Source organism: Cryptotermes secundus, unplaced genomic scaffold (genome assembly GCF_002891405.2).
Source record: "Cryptotermes secundus unplaced genomic scaffold, Csec_1.0 scaffold4, whole genome shotgun sequence".
NCBI classification, from domain to species: domain Eukaryota; kingdom Metazoa; phylum Arthropoda; class Insecta; order Blattodea; family Kalotermitidae; genus Cryptotermes; species Cryptotermes secundus.
In genome coordinates this window covers 995,924-1,015,855 of record NW_019742439.1, presented here as the reverse complement: position 1 = coordinate 1,015,855, position 19,932 = coordinate 995,924, and the positions used below count along the sequence as shown (strand labels likewise).

At 42.8% G+C, this 19,932-nt stretch overlaps 1 protein-coding gene across 2 annotated transcripts in view; it reads right to left on the bottom strand.

Annotated features, from left to right (window-relative positions):
- LOC111873050 (gonadotropin-releasing hormone receptor) overlaps positions 1 to 19,217 on the bottom strand; it is a 166,979-nt gene extending 147,762 nt beyond the window's left edge. The window contains exons 1-2 of one of the 2 annotated variants that reach the window (XM_023867419.2): positions 19,134 to 19,217; positions 17,119 to 18,368 (exon numbers count right to left, since the gene is read on the bottom strand). In XM_023867419.2, the coding sequence (XP_023723187.1) occupies positions 17,119 to 17,859 (741 nt within the window). In that variant the 5' untranslated portion in view covers positions 17,860 to 18,368; positions 19,134 to 19,217. Of the gene's footprint in view, positions 1 to 17,118; positions 18,369 to 19,103 lie in introns of both variants that reach the window. The other variant, XM_023867420.2, reaches the window with a different exon arrangement.
- Between the last annotated feature and the right edge of the window lie 715 nt (positions 19,218 to 19,932).

Here is a 19,932-nt window from a genome sequence, read left to right as displayed (position 1 = left end):
TCAGCACGGACCATGCAGACACAACCCGTTTCCATTCTTATAGTTCAACTGTTCCACTGTTAAATATTTGCTGCCTAGCAATGGGAACGTGTTTACCGAGCCGTTGCCCAAAAACGGGTCTCATCACGTGATTGCTGCATAGCAACGGTACTACACGCTACATTATGATAGACGGAAAATGAACGGGAAAGGATTTTGAAGGAAGTGGTGATGAAGTAATAGAGATACTATGCTGGCACCTTACTGAAGGAACTGAAGAAACCCATGAAGAACCTCAGCCAGGATAGTCGGTACCCCGGCCGAGTTTCGAATCGAGCACAGCTAGAATAGAATAGAACAAACCCATTTGGTCGCCCCAGCTACTGTAAATTTAAATCTTCAGCTCGACTCCTATTGTACGACTTGATGGAGTTACACTTACGCAGTGTTTCGATTTCCTCTCATTACACGCGGTGCTTTCTTACTTTTCTACAACCCGCATCGCATGCTTCTGTATCAGTGGCGTATGTACAGTTTATACGGGATGATCCAGGGGAAGGGTCAATATTCCGGGAGGTCACAGTATTCGTGATTCTAAGCAAGAAAGTGTATATGTACACGTGTGCTACTCCGAACGGTTTCCCAGATACAGCTATTTCGCTGTACACACGAGCAACGCGCCATGTCCTCACACGAGTTGCAAAGTGCACTGATGTTGACGGTCGTATTTTCGAAAATATATTATACTAGGTAAACTGTACCAACTTTATCACTTGAACGATAAATTCAGATATTAGAAACAGTACGTAATATCTCCTTCTTATCAACAATTTCGGAATTATACAGTGAAATAGCTCTATCTCGGAAAGTTTTCGGAATAGGTTTATACATTTTTGGCTTAGAATGACCGATACTATGACCTCCCAGAATACTGATCTTTCCTTCTCGGATACTAGCATGTACGGAACACCTGATGATGGAAGCAGAGCACAGTAGAGGGGACATTTCCTTCATCTTCACTGCATGGATCCTCCCAGTAATTCCCCTCTATTTATAGAGATGGAACACAAAGACACGAACTCACCAGGAAGGGTCTATCTCAAGCTGTTGTACAAAGACTCCATTTAAAACGTCTTTGACAAAGTTGGAGTTGAGGTTCTTAGAGAGGTGACTGCCATAATCAGAATTTGAACGTCACGTATTTCGGGGACAGCTGCGAAATACACGGCATTACAACCTGGAAGACCGAACTCGTAAATCTCTGAGGATGCAACGCACCCCGAGTAGGCAATCTTACGGAATAAAATTCTTCTGAGTTTAACAAGTTGTCCCGTATGGGTCTTCTATGTTCCATGGTTTGTAGGTTGAACAATTTAACATCAACCTCCAAGAAATCAATAACTTGTATAACTTTACAAATAGCTCTAATGCTGATGCACCCCCGGAGATGTTTTAGAAAGAAGAATACTGTATTGCGGGATATAAGGCCGTGTAGTCCTTTGAAAGCCAACCGACGTTTCGGAGGAACATATCGCCTTCATCTTAAGGTCGGAAGAAGAAGACGAGCAAGGTAATAGCATGACGCAGGTGGCATCTTTGTCACCATATTGTTCAGCCCTGAAGATGTAGGCGATATGTTCCTCCGAAACGTCCGTTAACTATCAGCGGACTACATGGCGTTATATTCCAGGAGACAGTACTCTTCATACCGGTCTAGAAAACTGAGATTAAGAGCCGTGGGAATCCGTTGCGCTGACCACGCAACACCCTCTAGCCGCTAAAATTGGCACTAACTTCGCCGACAAGCGGCGGTCGCTCGGTCGGCATAGTTCGGTTGGGGACTAAACCCACGGAGTAGCAAGTATACATACAAAAAGATTTTTAGCGATAACATTTCATTCACATTTGTATTGTCAATCACCACATCCAGGACCACATAATATGGCAGAAAATTGACGTAGAAAATATTGAATCAGGTGAGTTATTACCCTGAATTACACCAACTTCATCCTACACAAAGTATAGGAGAGAACACAGAGAGAAGAGACAGTGATTTACCTTTGAGAATTACTCCGCAACCTACGGGAATAATATATGATTGCCACATTTCAAGGTTTACTTCAAGCTGACGAGTAAGAAATTAATAATTCAATACTCTTAAGTTCTCAGTCACTTTAGACATATCAGAAAAGCAAGCCCAGAAGGAAATACATTTGGTTCACATTTAACTTATGGTAACATATGGCTCCCAGTCATATCAGCGAGTCATACAGAAATTGCTCCATGAAGCAGAGTACGTCATCTTCAGCTAGTGACGTACACCATTACGTAGGTTCTATTTTCAACATTAGTTCCCACATTCCTGCTCCAGTACGAAATTCGAACTAAATCCCTATAGGCGTCGTTAAATAAGAAATTAATACATGTAAATTAAAATTATTATTAATATTTATTATTTATTTGAAATTAACAGCCGTGGGGATTCGTTGGGCTGACCACGCGACACCCTCTATCCGCGAAAGTTGGCACTAACTTCGCCGACCACTNGAGGAATTGATCAAAACTACAAACAACGTTAGTCGGAGATCAGGCCGAGGTTCGAATCGAGCACCTCTGGAATACGAGCGGGAAAATTTTCCACTTGTGTTAACACGTTTCGTATCTGATGATACTGACGTATACTTAATAGTGACAAGATACATTTTCCTCAACGCATTGCTGCGTTCTCATTATTACCTGAATATATGACTCACGTCATATGAGTTCCAGTAAGAGAGGTTGGAAAAACTGAGAGTTTCAGTCGAGTCTAAACATGCAATTTGTTATGACGTTTATCGTACATTTTAATGTAGTACTTTGTCTACAACATAGTTAAGGACATGTCATACCTCACACAGGCAATCTCACGCAAGAAAAGTTTGTGCGTTCCTTTAATCACATCTCCGATAAAACGATTCAAACTTTCCATTTAAACTTTTACTTACTTACTTAGTCATGGAGTTGAGCCCTTCTGGAGGAGCCGCCAATTCTGCAGCTACTCAAGAATTTCCCAGCATTTTTATGGAAACCGAAGTTTCAATACCGTGTTCACATTGGTCCCTATCCTGAGACAGATCAATCCAATCCATACCATCCCATCCTATCCCTCTAAGATCCATATTAATATTGTCCACCCACCAAGGTCTTGGTCTTCCCAGTGGTCTCTTTCCTTCTGGCTTTCCCACCAATATCCTATATCCATTCCTTATCTCCCCCATTCGTGCTACATGACCTACCCACTTCATCCTCCTTGACTTGATCATTCTAATTATGCTTGGAGAAGAGTACAAGTTATGTAACTCCTCATTATGCAGTTTTCTCCAACCTCCTGTCACTTCATCTCTCTTCGGTCCAAATATTCTCCTCTACACCCTGTTCTCAAAAACCCTCAGTCTATGTTACTCCCTTAATGTCAGAGATGAAGTTTCACACCCATATCATACTTTCCATTATCAGTTCAAAATAGAATCTGATAATATTCTACCTGATCTACTTTACTCACCGATAATGACGCATCATCAGATATATTTTAAACACGCAACATCGCCGTTTATTCACGTAATAACTACACCTTCCAGTTATTTCATAACAAGAAGGGCAACTTCTGCTCTTACAACGTGTAGTCTACTTGAGAACTAGTGCGTGTAATTATCTTGTAACCATTTAACCAACACCACCCTGGGGACGCTTTATTTTACAAAGCTGGCAGTACCTCAGAGTCTTCAGTGTCAAATGGTAGGCAGCGAAATGGAAAGAATTTGAAAGGAAGCAATTATGGTATAACCGAGACAATATCCTGTAATATGCCTGGAGTGACTGAGGGCAAATAAGAAATTCTTCAATCTACATAGTTCGTGTTCCGGCCGAGAACCGAATCAAGCACCTTCCGAATATAAGTCCTGACCGTTACCACTTCTCCGACTTGTTCAGTGGAGGGTCTTTCTTGAGAAGATATCAGTAATTTAGATATTCAAATGATTTCCTTAGTTCATCTAAACCCAAAATTCACCATGACATGGTCATGAGCACCATCAAATCCAGTCCATAAGCTCGCACAATGTTTCTATAAGATAATTTTTAATTTTATCTTCCCATTTATGCCTAGATCTACCTAAGAGGCTCTTCCTTAAGATTTTCTGACAGAAACACTGCATACATTTCTCATTTCGGTCTCTCGTATTAAATATCCCGCTGCGTCTCATCCTTCTTCGTTTGATCCTCTCAAAAATATTACGCGTTGAGCATAAATTACAATGTTCCTCACTGTGTAATTATCTCCATCCTCATCGTATTTACGTCTTACGTGCAAATATTCTCCCTGGCATATGTTCTTAAACACCCTAACCTACCTTCGTAGTGTACGGCAAGAGATTTTGAAGTTACGAATATTTCTAAACAGCCAACAAATGTCCGACTGAATTAAAATAAATCAACAGGTGTGGAAAGAACATTAAAAGATCATTCGACGATATAATGTGTCGAATACTGACAGCGTCGTTAAATAGTTGACTTTAAAAAATTAAAGACCGGACTGATGAAAAAAGGCTGATATGATAGGCCTATGTTCGACGACAGAAATCACCTATTACCACGCCAAATCTGGAATGACTATGTTGTAACATGACCGAATAGTTTAACAAGAGACATTATCCACTGCTTGGCATCGAATACCTATGCAACAGTATAAGAATTGTTGGATACGGTATTTTGTGTCAAAGTCAAAGTTACTTTACGACTGGCGGTTTACCTACAATCAGTTCCTCTTGGCGCCAGGCCCCTTGAGGATCACGACCAGAGACTTTTCCTTGCAGCTGAACTATTGAGATCATAGTCCTTATGTAAGATTCTCTCTGATGAGAAGATGGGTTTGTCTCTTAAGATTATGCTTGGCTTTTTGTCAAGTGTATATTTCGCACACTTAACGTGTTATTGAAAATTCTTCCTTTTGCACTACACACAAGTCCTGTGTCAGTCCAGGCTTTACAGAGCAGATTATGCCTAACTTACATATCTTATGCTACAACGGCAGCTTAGTCATTCGGTCTTAAGCTTGACCACCGCCAAGTTTAAGCCTCTAATATTTTAGTCAAAGTCAAAGTCACATTGCGACTGACGGTCAGTCAGTCAGTCAGTAAGTCTTGGTGTCGAGACCCATTTGGGGCTCATGACCAGATATTAATTATTATCGTTTGACAGTTACGGTCNTATATATATATATATATATATCAATAGTATTGTAATCGTATCACACAGAAAACACCGTTATTTTACTGTTGCGTGGTTAATCGTTGCCTAGCAATGGATGACTGCAGACACCTATATCTTAAAATAGCAGCGCCTATAAAACAAAGCTCGCCACACGATTGGAAATGTTCCAAGGTGCACACCGGTCCGCGAATTGCACACGGCTTTCAACCTTCCGTGTGTATAAGATTATACAGAGTGAATCGTATAGAACCGGCCCGATGAATTTGTTAATAATTCCGCAGGTGATGCATATAACCGCTCACAATTAGGACATAATAATCCGTGGGCAGTGCTGAGTCGAATGGTGTGCGCATGATCCGGCAAGTGGCAGCCCTTATGCTGCAAGGTGAAGGAAAATCCCGAAACGTGTCTGTAGTGGGCGGGCGACAGTCATGGAGTTCACTGTTGAACAGCGAGTGTTTCTAGTGCCTACTTGAAAACGGCGGACACTTTCAACACCTGCTCTGATCACGGCACACAATTCAAGATAAGATATGTGTAAATTACTTTAATATCTGTATGGTATATTTTATATTACAGCTCATTTCGTCGGGCCGGTTCTATATGAATCACCCTGTACAATGCAGGCAACAAACAAAAGTCATATAAAATCATGAAAATGAACATGTTCGCGGTATAGGACAAGGCGCAGCTATGCATAGAAAATAGAAAAGGCTTAAACTTAGCTGTGGACAAGCTTACGACCGTTCAAGTGACCAAGCTGCTGTTGTAGCATACGCTTGGCATGATATGCTTTGCAAATCTTGTATTGACAGAGGGCTTGTATGTAATGCATAGGAAGAAGTTTCAGTAACATGCTGTATATGCGATATGTACACTTGAAGAGAGGCCAAGCATATTCATAAGAGACAAACCCGTCTTCTCATCAGAGAGGATGTTACATAAGGAGTATTACCGCATAGGTTCAATCGAAAAATCTACGATCGTGGGTCTCAAGGGGCTTGACGCTAATATGAATTGATTGCCGGTGAACCGCCACTCGTAAAGTAACTTTGGCTTTGACTTTGTAAGCCAGACACAGGAAGTATAATAGGCTTAAACTTGGCGGCGGTCAGGCCTACGACCGTTCAGCTGACTGACTGCAGTTTCAGAGTAGTTATATAAGTCAAGGCATAACCTGCTGCACAAGCCTACATTGACAGGAAACCTCAGTATAAACGTTACTTAGTGCAGTGCAGTGATAAAGGGTGCACAGAGCCCACAGTGACCTGGACGCCGTGACAGCGCGGATATACTCGTGCTGAAACTGCTGTGCAACAAACGTAGCGCCTACATAGAGAGGCCGACCCCTGTACAGTGCAGTGAAACAGAGCCCACAGTGACCTGGACACAGTGACAGCGCGGATATACTCGTGCTGAAACTGCGGTGCAACAAACGTAGCGCCTACACAGAGAGGCCGACCCCTGTACAGTGCAGTGACACAGAGCCCACAGTGACCTGGACGCCGTGACAGCGCGGATATACTCGTGCTGAAACTGCGGTGCAACAAACGTAGCGCCTACACAGAGAGGCCGACCCCTGTACAGTGCAGTGACACAGAGCCCACAGTGACCTGGACGCCGTGACAGCGCGGATATACTCGTGCTGAAACTGCGGTGCAACAAACGTAGCGCCTACATAGAGAGACCGACCCCTGTACAGTGCAATACAGTGACATAGAGCCCATAGTGACAGCGCGAACTACGGTGCAACAGACGTAGCGCCTATGCAGAAAGAACGACCCCTCCCTCGTCGAAGAGGAGGCCCCATTCGAAACACGTACATATCTAGAAGAGAATAAAAATCTTGGTCATTAATCTTGCGGAGACTGAAGCCAGGAATGACCGCGGTGGCGAAGGCCAGCAGCAATATAACCGATCGACCAATCTACAGTAGCCATGCGAGTCTTATAAGACGACAAGAAAGGAACCCAGTTCCTGGGGGTACAACTGGGCCACTCTGTTCCTGAGACCCGACAGGTTTAGGGAGTTTCGAATGTGAGACAAGAAAATATGTTCACGAGTCTCGCGGGACTCGAACACAAGAATGCAGAATGTTGTCACCAATTACAAATGACAGGCCCGTCCTCTCGTTATAGAAGGCGGCCCACACCAACAAAACCGCAATGTCTGACAGTAACAGAAATCTAGTCTTGGGCCCCAGATGGGGCTTGGCACCAAGACAGACTGACTGACTGACTGACTGACAGTCGGTCGTAACTTAAATTTAATGAGTCAGTCAAACCAGACACAGAAAAAATGAGCTTAATCTTGACGGCGGTCATGCTTACGGCCGTTGAAGCCGTTGAAGTGAATAAGCTGCCGTTGTAGCGTGATATACGTAAGACAGGCATGACCTGCTCTGAAAAGCCTGTACTGACAGAGGACTTGTGTGTACTGCAAAAGGAAGAATTTCCGATCTCATGCTATACGTGCGATACGAATATTTGACAAAGGGCAAGCACATTCACAAGAGACAAACCCATCATCTGGTGGGAGAGGATAAGCAAGGGACAAGGTTAGAGCTTAGTCAGTTCTGTACGGAAGTCTTTGAAAAGAGGACTTGAGCCGGAGGCAGAGGAATAGTCATTGTTGGACTAGACTGTGTGCTATAGTGAACTGTAAAGTGTGTAAATAGTGATAGTATTATAGTTATTTGTAGTTACGACCTGTAAATGGTCAATAAATCTGTTTTACCCAAACCCTGACTATGGTCAGATTCATATACGTGACAATATCGTTTCCATTTTCACGGCTGAAGAGCAAGTCAAGCGAGAAATCAGCATGAAGCAGGTAGCAAGCAGAACTCTGTTCTCCCATGTTCATGTCTCTGTGAGCTCCTTCATCAGTAGACCAAGGTACGAACAGTCATAAAAACAGAACACTCGCAACTTACGTCGGATGACACAGCACTTTCAGGACAGTGACGATGCGGTCATACTTTATACTTGTATTTGAACAGCGCCACGTTCCAACGGCAACATCACATTTTTTTTTGTTTCTCCAGATGAATGATAGGTTAAGGCCTTCAAATAGGCCATGGCTCCTTCCCTTCCAAATACTTGCCACTCATGAACGTCTTCTAGCTTCTCCGATATTACTTAACTTCTGCAGCTGGGGAAACTAAAGTTACTCAGCACAGTAAGAATCAAAATCTCACGTCCTGTTGATTTCTGTTATTTCATAATTTGTACCCTAATAGACTGGAATTTCTTGTCCGCAGAACCCGAATTTATCTCACAGTATAAAAGTTTGCGTCATTTCTTCAGTGAGTTAGACGTTCATTCTCGAGGTTATCTCTCTTGAGTTCCTTTCATCCCACATAAACATTACTATTCCTCGTAAGTTAAAACAGTTCTATCGAAAATGATTTTTCCAGTATGCATCATGTCACCCGTAATTTGTAGTTTAATTAAAATTAATTATGAAAATCAGAAATGACACGACTTTGTCTTAGTGTTCAATACCACAACAAAGCGCTGTTAGCGATTTCCTTTCCAAAAATACGATTTTTTGCTTGCAAAGACAGACTACTTCTACCATAAAGAACGGATGTCAGTAAAGATAAGTTATCCTGCCATCTATTAACACGTCAAGGCAGTTAATTTGCCTCAGTACACTTGACGAATTTTCGATGTCCGTACGGCCTAAGGCGCTTATGGTGTTCCATCACTGAATTTCGGGTTCGAATCCCATTCTGAACATGCATATGTCGGTATTATCCCGTAGTTTGGTCCTGCATACCTACTGGATTTACTACTGGCCGATGTTCCTTTCAAAGAGTCGCTGTTTCTGAGGTGAATACGCATTGGAACAGAGAAGAGGGTCAAATCTGAGACACCTGATAATGACTAAGTTCAACGCAGAGGGGAACCAAATAGCTATATGAACACGCTCCAGGGAAATGCGATACAAATAAGAGTATTATTTTCTGGGATATGACGCATAACAACCTGGTAGAATTTAACGTTTCGGAGGAGTGTACTGCTTCCATCTTCAGGATAGAAGACTAAGCTAAGCAAGCAGCGGGTAAGAAACTTCGTACAGATATAGGCTTGTAAAGAAGCCCAGAGAACACTAATGGCAGTAATAGGAGTAGTGCTGACCCTGAAATGGTCGTATTTGCGAATACGAAGAGATCGGAGAATGGGCGAGAAAATCAGCATCAGTGTCAAGTGGAAGGATAACTGGTTCTGCAGGCAATGAAAGGAGCAAACACGTACCGGAAGAGCTGCAACGAAGCCTGATGAAAGGAAGAAGAGGATGAAGAGGGGACAAAATGCGGAACAACTCGCCAGACACATGGAGTAGAGCGCGAACATGACTGCACTGTAAAGGCGCGTTCACATTACTCGTGCTCGTGTGACTCGCTATGCTCGCGAGTAATGTGGACGATATGACAAGTCACGAGACAAGCAAATTTTTAATTTAAAAACTATAGCCAATAAATTAAAATACGACTACAGCCTATACACACTACAAGTAAATATACGGATCCTCACGCGCCGAAGCCTGGCGAGCAACTGAAGTAGTGTGGACGAAGATTTACGAGCACAAGCCTGGCGAGCACGAGTAATGTGGACGCGCCTTAACAGTGTTAAAGAAATCTCCGTGCATTGGAGACTAAGAAGTTAAGATAATAAAAACTTGTTGCTAACACATGCAAAAATAATTTTGACCTACCATGATATATACGTGTCAATGCACTCTCAAAACTCTTAGCTAAAGACTGCTGCATCCACATCCTGTCCTCGCAGGACAGGTAGCGGTAAATCGTTGACAGGTATTTCTGAAGTACGTGTACAAGAGCAAATATTGGACGCCACATTTCTGTTGAGTAAATATTGTGTGGTGAAATAGGCATCCGCCGCTCGCTTCCATCACAATGTTTTTATAACATCCACAATCACTTCCTTCTATTCTCTCTCTCTCTCTCTCTATGGCTCTATTGCATTGGCCGTTTTTTCAACTTCTTAATCTTATATGCAGTCGGCAGGACACCTTAGACGGGGAATCTGCCCGTCGCAAGGCCGCTATCTACAAACAGAACAACACGAACACAGAAATCAATTCCTCGCGTGGGATTCGAACCCACGACCCCAGCGTTCGAGCTGGCGAGGACGATTGACGCCTCAGACAGGGCGGCCACTTCCTTGTACTACATGTCTACGAACAGATTACAATTGATAGAGCGTCGTTAGTAATGATAAATTTTAAAAGTAATCTGAAGAAAACAAAGCACGAATTTCGGCTTTCCCGAAAGATTTTCCTCATTTTCTCAGGAGTTTCAGGCACATATAAGTCTAGTAAGCTAATTTTAAGGATGTGGTGACTGTTTACTCCCAGTCCTTTATAATTAATTCAATGCAAATATCATGTTTCTGGACATTAGACATCGTCATGTTTTTATTTAAAACACGTTTCGGTGACTGGATTCTGTCTCCGTCTTCAAGTGGAACCTACTCGGTTGTGACCAATCAAAAGAGTTAGTCCCAATCTCCAAATCCTTGTGTTTTTAAGATAAAACAGGGTGGTGTGTTAAATTAAAATAGGACGATATCCAGAAAATAATAATTGTACTATCGTACTATCGTCACAGACTTCCAGATCTTAATTAATTCAGTGTTCATATGTATATAATTTAATTGGAAGTTGCACAGGCTTTCATCTGACACAATATCATTAAACCTAAGAACATAAAATAGTGTAAGCCAGTCCAGAAATGGGATTACTAGCAATTGTTTTGATCGACAGCCTCTAAAATATAAAACAAATATGGAAACTTAAGTCCATAATAAAATTTTTGAAGTTATTAAAAAACGGCCTGTTGAAGTCAAAGGTAAATTAAATATACTGTAGCATACAGACCCGTTGCAACAAAACGACCGCAAAAGCAGCAGCTTTATAACAGCCGTTGTTTAGTAACGGCTTCTCAAACAAAATTTTTTCCACGACAACTGCACAGAAATAATGGAACGACGTTTTCTGTTGTGAGTCGTAGGACGCGATGAAGAGTGAACCCAGTGCCTGGGGGTGTAACTGGGCCACCCTGTTCTTGGGCCCTCCAGGTTGGGGGAGTTTCGAGTCTCAGACGGAAAAAGATATGGTCATGAGTCCCGCGGGACTCGAACCCGAGAATGACTGCGAGGACCAGCAGCCGCTGTAAACGACAGACCCATCCTCTCGTCAGAGAGGTTGTTACTTAAGGGCTATAACCGATACTGTTCAGTTCAAAACAATACTGGTCGTGGGTCACAAGGGGCTTGGCGCCAAGAAGAAGTGATTGGAGGTAAACCGCCAGTCGTAAAGTCGACTCCTGACTCTGAAGAAAGGGAACATCCGCCGTTGGAAGCCGCTATGGAGCAACGGCTAGTGAAAACGACTGTGGACACTAGTGTGTGTGTGTGTGTGTGTCTGTGTGTGTGTAAATAGTAAAGTGTAGTCACGCGTTGTATCAAAGAGTCCAATAAATCCTACGATCAACCCAAACCCACCCTTGGTCATACTCCATTCACGTGACAATTGCTGTCATAATTAATAAAGGAATACTATCTGTCATAGGCAGGCCGCGCCATAGCTCAAGCGGTTAGTCGCTGGCTTCCCAAAGCGGCGGCCCGGGTTCCATCCCGGGTCTGGTCAAGTGGGATTTGTGGTGGACAAAGTGGCGCTGGGGCAGGTTTTCTCAGAGTACTTCGGTTTCCCCTGCCAATCTTCATTCCACGAACTGCTCCACAGTCACCCTCACCTATCATCTGGGGCTGGTACAATAAGCCAGAAGTGGCCGCAGTACAAGGGACTTAGTCCCACCCCACTAGCAATAATAAAAGAAATCTGTCATATGCTATCTGATTCCAGAAAAGGACATTACTTGTTAGAAAAAAAAAGACTGATGTCTCATTCGTGACCTACTACATAATTTACGTTCATGTAACATGTTAACACTCAACATGTCGTTGCTACGGTAACCCAAAATTGCGTTATTTCAGAGCTTTCACTCACTGCTACTAACTTTTATTTATAGAGAGTAAGAGAGAATGCACAAAACTGCTCACACTTCGGAGGAACCAATTTCGAATGTCATCCGGGGACCAATGTTTATGTCCGCTTTCCTCATAACAAGGTCTGTGTTAACGTCGCAATATTCCGTAACCAATTTCTCAGGCGTTTCTCCTCATTCAGAATTCAGAAGTATCAACATTATATATCATTGGACGCTTAAAAATCTAATGCGTCGTGAAGTCACCTGTTCCTCATCATTCTTGGTTAAGGTAACGATGGTTATTAAAAAGAAATCATTATAAACGACAAACTTTAAAGTACCAATGACCTTGCTTAGGGCATGAAATAAAAGGCTGAACAAGTTTGAATCACCAACAATGCATTTCTGCCCTTTTGCCCTGCCCGTACACTCTTCACTTAATACGATAGCAATATACTGACATAGCAGATCTATAAATTCGTAAAAAAGAAAAGAACTTTATTGAGCAGGTGATGTAGCGGTAATCCTCAGGAATTTATTCGAATTCAACCCCTTATAACTTTCTTTTCTAAACTGCATACTTATTTTAATATTATCTTCCCATCAGATCAGTGTCTCCAACAAAATGCCATATTTAAATATGTTCTCGGTGTAATTACAGTGTTATTTCAGTTGTAATAAGGTAGCCAAACTGAAGTCCCCCAGCAGTTTATGGAACCTGAAGGTTCATTACAGGCTTCACAAGAGCCCTCCACTGGTTCCTATCCTGAGACAGATCAATCCAATGCATACCATCCCATCCTACCTCTCTAAGATCCATTTTAATATTGTCCACCCACCTACGCCTTGATCTTCCCAGTGGTCTCCTTCCTTCTGGCTTTCCCATCAATATCCTAGATGCATTCCTCTTCTACCCCATTCGTGCTACATGCCCTCCTCACCTCATTCCCATTCTAATTATACTTGGAGAAGAGTACAAGTTATGAAGTTCCTCATTAACCAAACTGAAGTCCATGATTGAAAACTTCCAAAAGAATTCCCCTCATGAATAAAAACACCCTGCCACAGCGCCACTTTGTCCACCACAAATCCCACTTGACCAGGCACGGGATCGAACCGGGCCGCCGCGGCGGGAAGCCAGCGACTAACCGCTTGAGCTATGGCACGGCCTGCAGACCAAGTAAGACGTCGCGGTGATTACGTATCTACGTGTACATTCGTTTGCTGACCATGTTTGCCTTGAAGACCAAAGGGATACGAATTTTTATGCATCCGCTCTTAAGTAGTTTGCAAATCATTTCCGTTTTTGTAAGCCTCGCTATAGTAAAGGTAGAGTGAGTGAAACTATTTATGTAGAAGGCCGCGGAGGCTGGTAGGGTTGGGAGAGGTCGAGGCTCCCACATTTTCTAGATAAAATACTTCCGGCATTAATTAGCAGGTGACAAATTCGAATATACTTGGACAGGATTTCTCTTCCGTAAAGTTACCTACGCCGATCGCAGTGGATGCGCGGTCTACGGCATGGACTGTCTTCGCTCGCTAGAACGCTGGGATCGTGGGCTCGAATCCCACTCGAGGCATGGATGTCTGTGCGTTTATTGTGTGTGTAGGCAGCGGCCTTGCTACGGGCTGATCCCCCGTACAAGGAGTCCTACCGCCTGTGTATAGGATCAAGAAACTGACAGAGACACCAAGGCCCAACAAATAATTGTAGAGCCATAATAATAATAATAATAATAATAATAATAGTGTTACCTACACGAAATTTGACGCGCCCTGGCTAATAGAGTAGAAGGACTTTAGGGAAAAACTATGCATCGATATTAATTTCAAATTCCGAACGAGTTTTCTTCGGGCCCTTCTCACCGCTCTCTTCCTTTGGGTTCTTTTTACGTTGTGCGCCACGCTGTTGCCGTCCTCCTTGACCCTACGTTGTGCTCCACTTATCACCTTCCTCCCTCTTCTCGTAGATGTCGAGACGTTAGATGGAAAGGGAGAATTGTGGTTGCTTGAGCTGTTACGCGAGAGCAGGTAAAGACGGGAGCAACTGGGTTCTGTTCAGTAATCAGTAGAGCTGAGTTCCTATCCCGGGTCTTATACGGGTCTGGCTCGGGCAGGGCAGGAAGAACCTTTCTGCTTCAATCACACACACACACTTTAGACCGTTGCACTTAATGGTCATTTAATCCCTTCCAGCTTTCTGAATACAACTGAATTTATTAATACACTTAATTTGGACTTTACTTATACTACTTTACGGAAGGGCCGTAGTTGTAAATTTTGCGTCCGACTTTGCCGAAAGTTGTATCAAGACTCCTTGAGGTGGAATGCCCTCTCTCTGAATCCTGAGGTCCAGGAACCCCAGACTCCAAGAGAAATCCACTCCTCCACTTCTGCCATTGGTTAAGTTTTCAAACTAGGAGGTTCCCTAAATTTTGAATTCCCAGTCATGTTGCTCTGCTATGTGATTCTGGCAGATGCTGACCTGACGCTAAGGTCGACAGCCCCTTGATGCATTACGGTCAGGGTGTGAGGCTCCGGCCGTCCCACTTCTAAGTTATGGCTGTCCCAAGCTGTCAGCTCTCATTTTCTCAAAGCCTTTCCGACTTTGCTGAAACCGCCAGAATTCTAGGAAATTACCAGATGTTACTTCCTGTCCACATAGCAAAACTTGAACTATGTCCCTTCCGCGTGTAAGAGCTGGCTATCTGCCGGATCTCTTTGTTTGTAACCTTGTAATCTTAACTTAATACAGATTTAATTAACACACAACAGTCCTCCATTCAGAATGAACGGTTACACCCTTTATCATAAGAGGTGTTAGATTATCGAACTGTTATGCGATACTGACATTAAACATAGAACATAAACACAAAATGGTAATTTTAGCGATATCTTGACGGTGGGATAGCATGGGGTGGTAAGCACTGGATCGATCTGGCTCAGGATAGGGGCCAGTGCAGGGCTCTTGTGAACACGGTAATGAACCTTCGGCTCAATAAAATGTTGGGAAACTCTTGGGTAGATGAGCAAACAGCGGCGTTATTTAGGCAGTCACATATCGTGACCGTTACACTTTTAGCAACTACTGGAACAATACGCCACTGAATATAACAAAATTAACACAACAGAACGAATTAGGTGCATTACATGTTCAGACGACCCGAATACCTCCATTGATACTATACACAACCAACAGGACAATCAGCTGGTCCTAATAATCAATAACACAAAGAGCTTGACACCACGCAAGAAACATAAGATTTGACGCGCAGCTGTGTTTATGTGCTGTGTATACAGAATAATTAACGGAGTACATTGTCACTGAAAAAATGCAAATCATATTTCAAGATGTATGAGGATTGTATAGCTGATCACGGTGGCTGCGCAGTCTAAGGCATGAATTGTCTTCGCTCACTCGAACGCTTGGATCGTGGGTTCGAATCCCACTTGAGGCACGGATGGCTGTGTTTCCCTGCGTGTAGGTAGAGGCCTTGCGCCGGGCTGATCGTCCTACCTTCTGTGTAAATGCTTGCTTACTTACTTACTTATTTACTTACTTACTCATGGAGCTAAGCCCTTTTGGAGAAGCCGCCAATTCTGCAACTACTCAAGAATTTTCTAGAATTTTATGGAACCCGAAGGTTCATTATCGTGGTCACAAGAGCCCTCCACTGGTCCCTATCCTGAGCCAGATCTATCCAATCCATACCATCCCATCCTATCTCTCTAAGATCCATTCTAATATTGTTCACCCACCTACGCCTTGGTCTTCCCTGTGGTATCTTTCCTCCTGGCTTTCCCACCAATATTCTATGCGCATTCCTCGTCTCCCCCATTCGTGCTACATGACCTGCCCACCTCATCCTCCTTGACTTGATCATTCTAATTATAACCTTCTGTGTAAATAGTATTACGAAACTGAAGAAGAGGCCACGGCTCAAAAAAGGGATGTAGAGCCAATGATGAATGAATGAATGAATGAATGAATGAATGAATGAATAACGATTGTAAAGTTGATTTCCTTTCATGGTTATGCTTCTGAGGATTACACCATGGCGCTGAGGCTAGAAAGGCTACAACACATCTAATTTGATATATTATATTCCATTTGTTACACACTGGTTGGTTTATTGTGCCAGTAAGCATAATGGTAAGGTTATGTCCATCCCTTCCCATGTTTCTGTCACGATAAAAATTGTGTCGGGGATCAACTGAATTTGGAGTTGAGCATTTATAGTAAACATGGCCAGGTGGATTTCATTTAGGGGCTTATCTGTTCAATACAGTTCCTATTTTACACTAAGATCACAGCAGGCTGTATCCATTTATCGAAACGACTCATAAGAAAATATAAATTAAATACAATATAGGACAAAATTCTTGTATGCAATATTTATCGAAATATATTTTCCGAATATTAAGTAAAATATGTAATTCATATTTCAGCAGAATTGATTTATTGGCAAAAATAAATAACCTGCAAAATTGTACGCAAAATAAAAAAAAACTGAAAACTGTGACTATAGGGGCCAGTAATGAATTCTATATACGAGCATAATAAGCCTTAAATGAGGCCGGTGTAAAGTTGAGCTCAGGAGCTACCCGGCTCGAATTTCGGATGGGGGCTGGCTATATTCAGACTTGTTGTGGTTTTCTTCAGCCCCTCGAATAGGCCTACCATTCCCTTCCAAATTCTTTCCATCCCATTGCTCATTAATGATTCCGCCACTCAACGCTACAGCAACCAGCTGTTTACAGAATAAGCCGCATATCATATAACTGCTGCGTTTCTGCGAGTGCCCACTGATTATCCTGTAAATAGTTAACTGTGAATTGAAATATTTGCTCTTAGCAGAACCGTATGAGCTTACCTGAGGAATGCTGAGGATAAGACTGAGTACCCATATGAAGACTATGAGACGATTCAAACGTCTGGCAGTGTTGAGGGATTTCATGGGATACTTAACAACCACAAATCTATCCACTCCAATAAGCACGAGCACGAATGTTGACAGGTACAGACTGAACATCTGAAGAAACTTGAATATTTTGCACACAGCATTACCGGCTAACCAAGCAACAGTATAACTCCAGGCAGCCTCGCCAGCAAGACAGAACAACGTAACTAATAAATCCACTATGGACAGATGTAAGATTAATGTATATACTGCACTCCACGTCTGATGTGACCTTTTTCCGGACCTGTTCATTCTAATACTCACTATTGTCCATGTGTTCCCGACAAACGACAAAATTGCCATCACCGTCAACACAGCTGCCTTCACTGCTATTCTGTAAGTAAACTCTGGCGCGTGGTGCAAACACTGAAGCTCTCCACTCGAATTCACGTACGCTGTCAGTAATGTCCACAAGGTGGAGTTAAGAGTATTAATTCTCTGGCACTCTTCAATAGGTAGCGCCGTAACCATTGTGATGTCGCTCATCCCTGGCAATCCTACCAGCAACAACAGGTCCTCCGGACTGACGTCTTGCGTCGATACGTCATCACCGCCAGCACCAAATAAAATTGGATTACTAAGACTTGAATCGTTGAAACTGTGATCACCAAATGGCCCGACGCTTGCCATCTGCGAAATTCGAGATTGCGTCATTTTTATTGTTTCTGTTTATTGTGTTCCTACAGCCACTTCGGTGAAATACGGTAATAAAATCATTATGCAATAACAAACCGAGGTTATAATACAGATACACCAATCACATGAACTGTCTGAACGTTTTGAGTGCAACAAAATCACAGTAACCAAGTACATATAAAACTTCTACATAGTGCTACTACTGTAGTCTATATACGTGATCACTAACTTCATGTCTGCATTTAAAATACTTTTGTATATATGTGCCTATGTCCGTGAAGAAACTGAATGCGGTTTGCTTTACTTTCTACTGATGAAGTAAACAAATCCATACTTCATTGTCCTAATATTAACTTATAATAATCATCTTGGAAGAATCTTCATACACAAATTATTAATTCGAACTGAAACTGCTTTAAAGGTCATATCCCTTGTATCTATTTCACACACACTGTTTCAAAAACCAAGGCTTATTTAAAACACAATAATTGGGTTATATGTTCTAAGTGCTTCACTTCATGAGTACTCTGTAAAATATCAATAAAATAAAGTTATAATGATATGAACCAGTTAGTTGTTAGTAAAATTAATCCTTTTATTCTAAAAGAGTCCCCTATGTATCGTACGCATAAAAATAAAAAAAACTACGTGAAACTGCTAAATTGTTGACTCGTGTGTTACATAGTTAAAAAGAGGGGCCGCGCCATAGCTCAAGCGGTTAGTCCCTGGCTTCCCACCGCGGCGGCCCGGGTTCGATCCCGGGTCAGGTAAAGCGGGATTTGTGGTGGACAAAGTGGCGCTGGGGCAGGTTTTCTCCAAGTAGTTCGGTTTCCCTGCCAATCTTCATTCCACCAATTGCTCCACAATCACCCTCACCTATCATCTGGGGCTGGTACAATAGGCCAGAAGTGGCCGCAGTACAAGGGACTTAGTCCCACCCCACTTGCAATAATAAAAGAAAGTTAAAAACATATGTAAAAATCGGGTCTTTTTAGAACAGTGCAAACTAGGAACGGAATACAGTCACTAAAATGAAACTGTGGATTTCAAGACAACTTAGAACTAAGACAACGACGCAGAGGACAATATACTCGTTGTCTTGAAATAATGTTTCAACTGTTTCGAATATTATACAATGTTTGATAGCCGTAACTACAATAAACCGAAGTGACAGTCTTCACTTTTACGTAACGAAAGAAAGTTGCGCTGTAGTGAAACTGAAAATATTCATTTTTAAGAAATAATAATAACATTTTGTTCACTTATAAATTAATTTCTGCTAGTGTTGTTACTTGGTTGTGTTCCGATCTCCCCGCGACGGCGGAACGAAATATTACGAAACATAGCGGCACTGGGTTGCGCGACCAGCCTGTCAGAAAGACACGGTCCCACTGCCGGCAAAACCCGATAGCCGAGCAGAATGCCGGCTCCCCTAGACTCCCCACTCCTCACTTCGAAACCCGTTCATCAACTCCCAGAGTCGCGATTTTTAATTAGGTCCCCCATATTCAGCTCTGATGCAAGTTCTGCATGAACATGACATGGGACACGACAAGTGTTGAAGTCAAGTACGTGTAGCACTAGTGTCTCGACTGTGTTGCTTTTGTGTTCGTCGCGTCGCATTTTGGGCCGTGTTTCGTGCGGCCTGTTGTGTGTCTCCGCTGCAGACACTGCCCAATAAGACATGGAAGTAAAACCGTCATGACACGTAACAACACACCCAGGTGGAACACGGAGCAGGGAGGCTTCTGGACTGCAACACCGAACAACAACAACACAAAAAACAAACTCGTGGTTTTAGTCAGCAAGCGAACTATGCCGACCGAGCGACCGCCGCTTGTCGGCGAAGTTACTGCCAACTTTAGCGGATATAGGGTGTCACGTGGTCAGAGCAACGAATCCCCACAGCCGTTAATTTCGGTTTTCTAGACCGGAGCCGCTACTTCCTTGAAATAACTCCTCAACTATCCTCATAAGGCTCAGTGGACCACGTTCCAGACCCACTACTTCTCAGAAAAGCTGGTAGCGCCCGGAATCGAACACGGGACCTTTGGATCTGTAGGCAGGAATTCTGACCACTAGACCACAGAC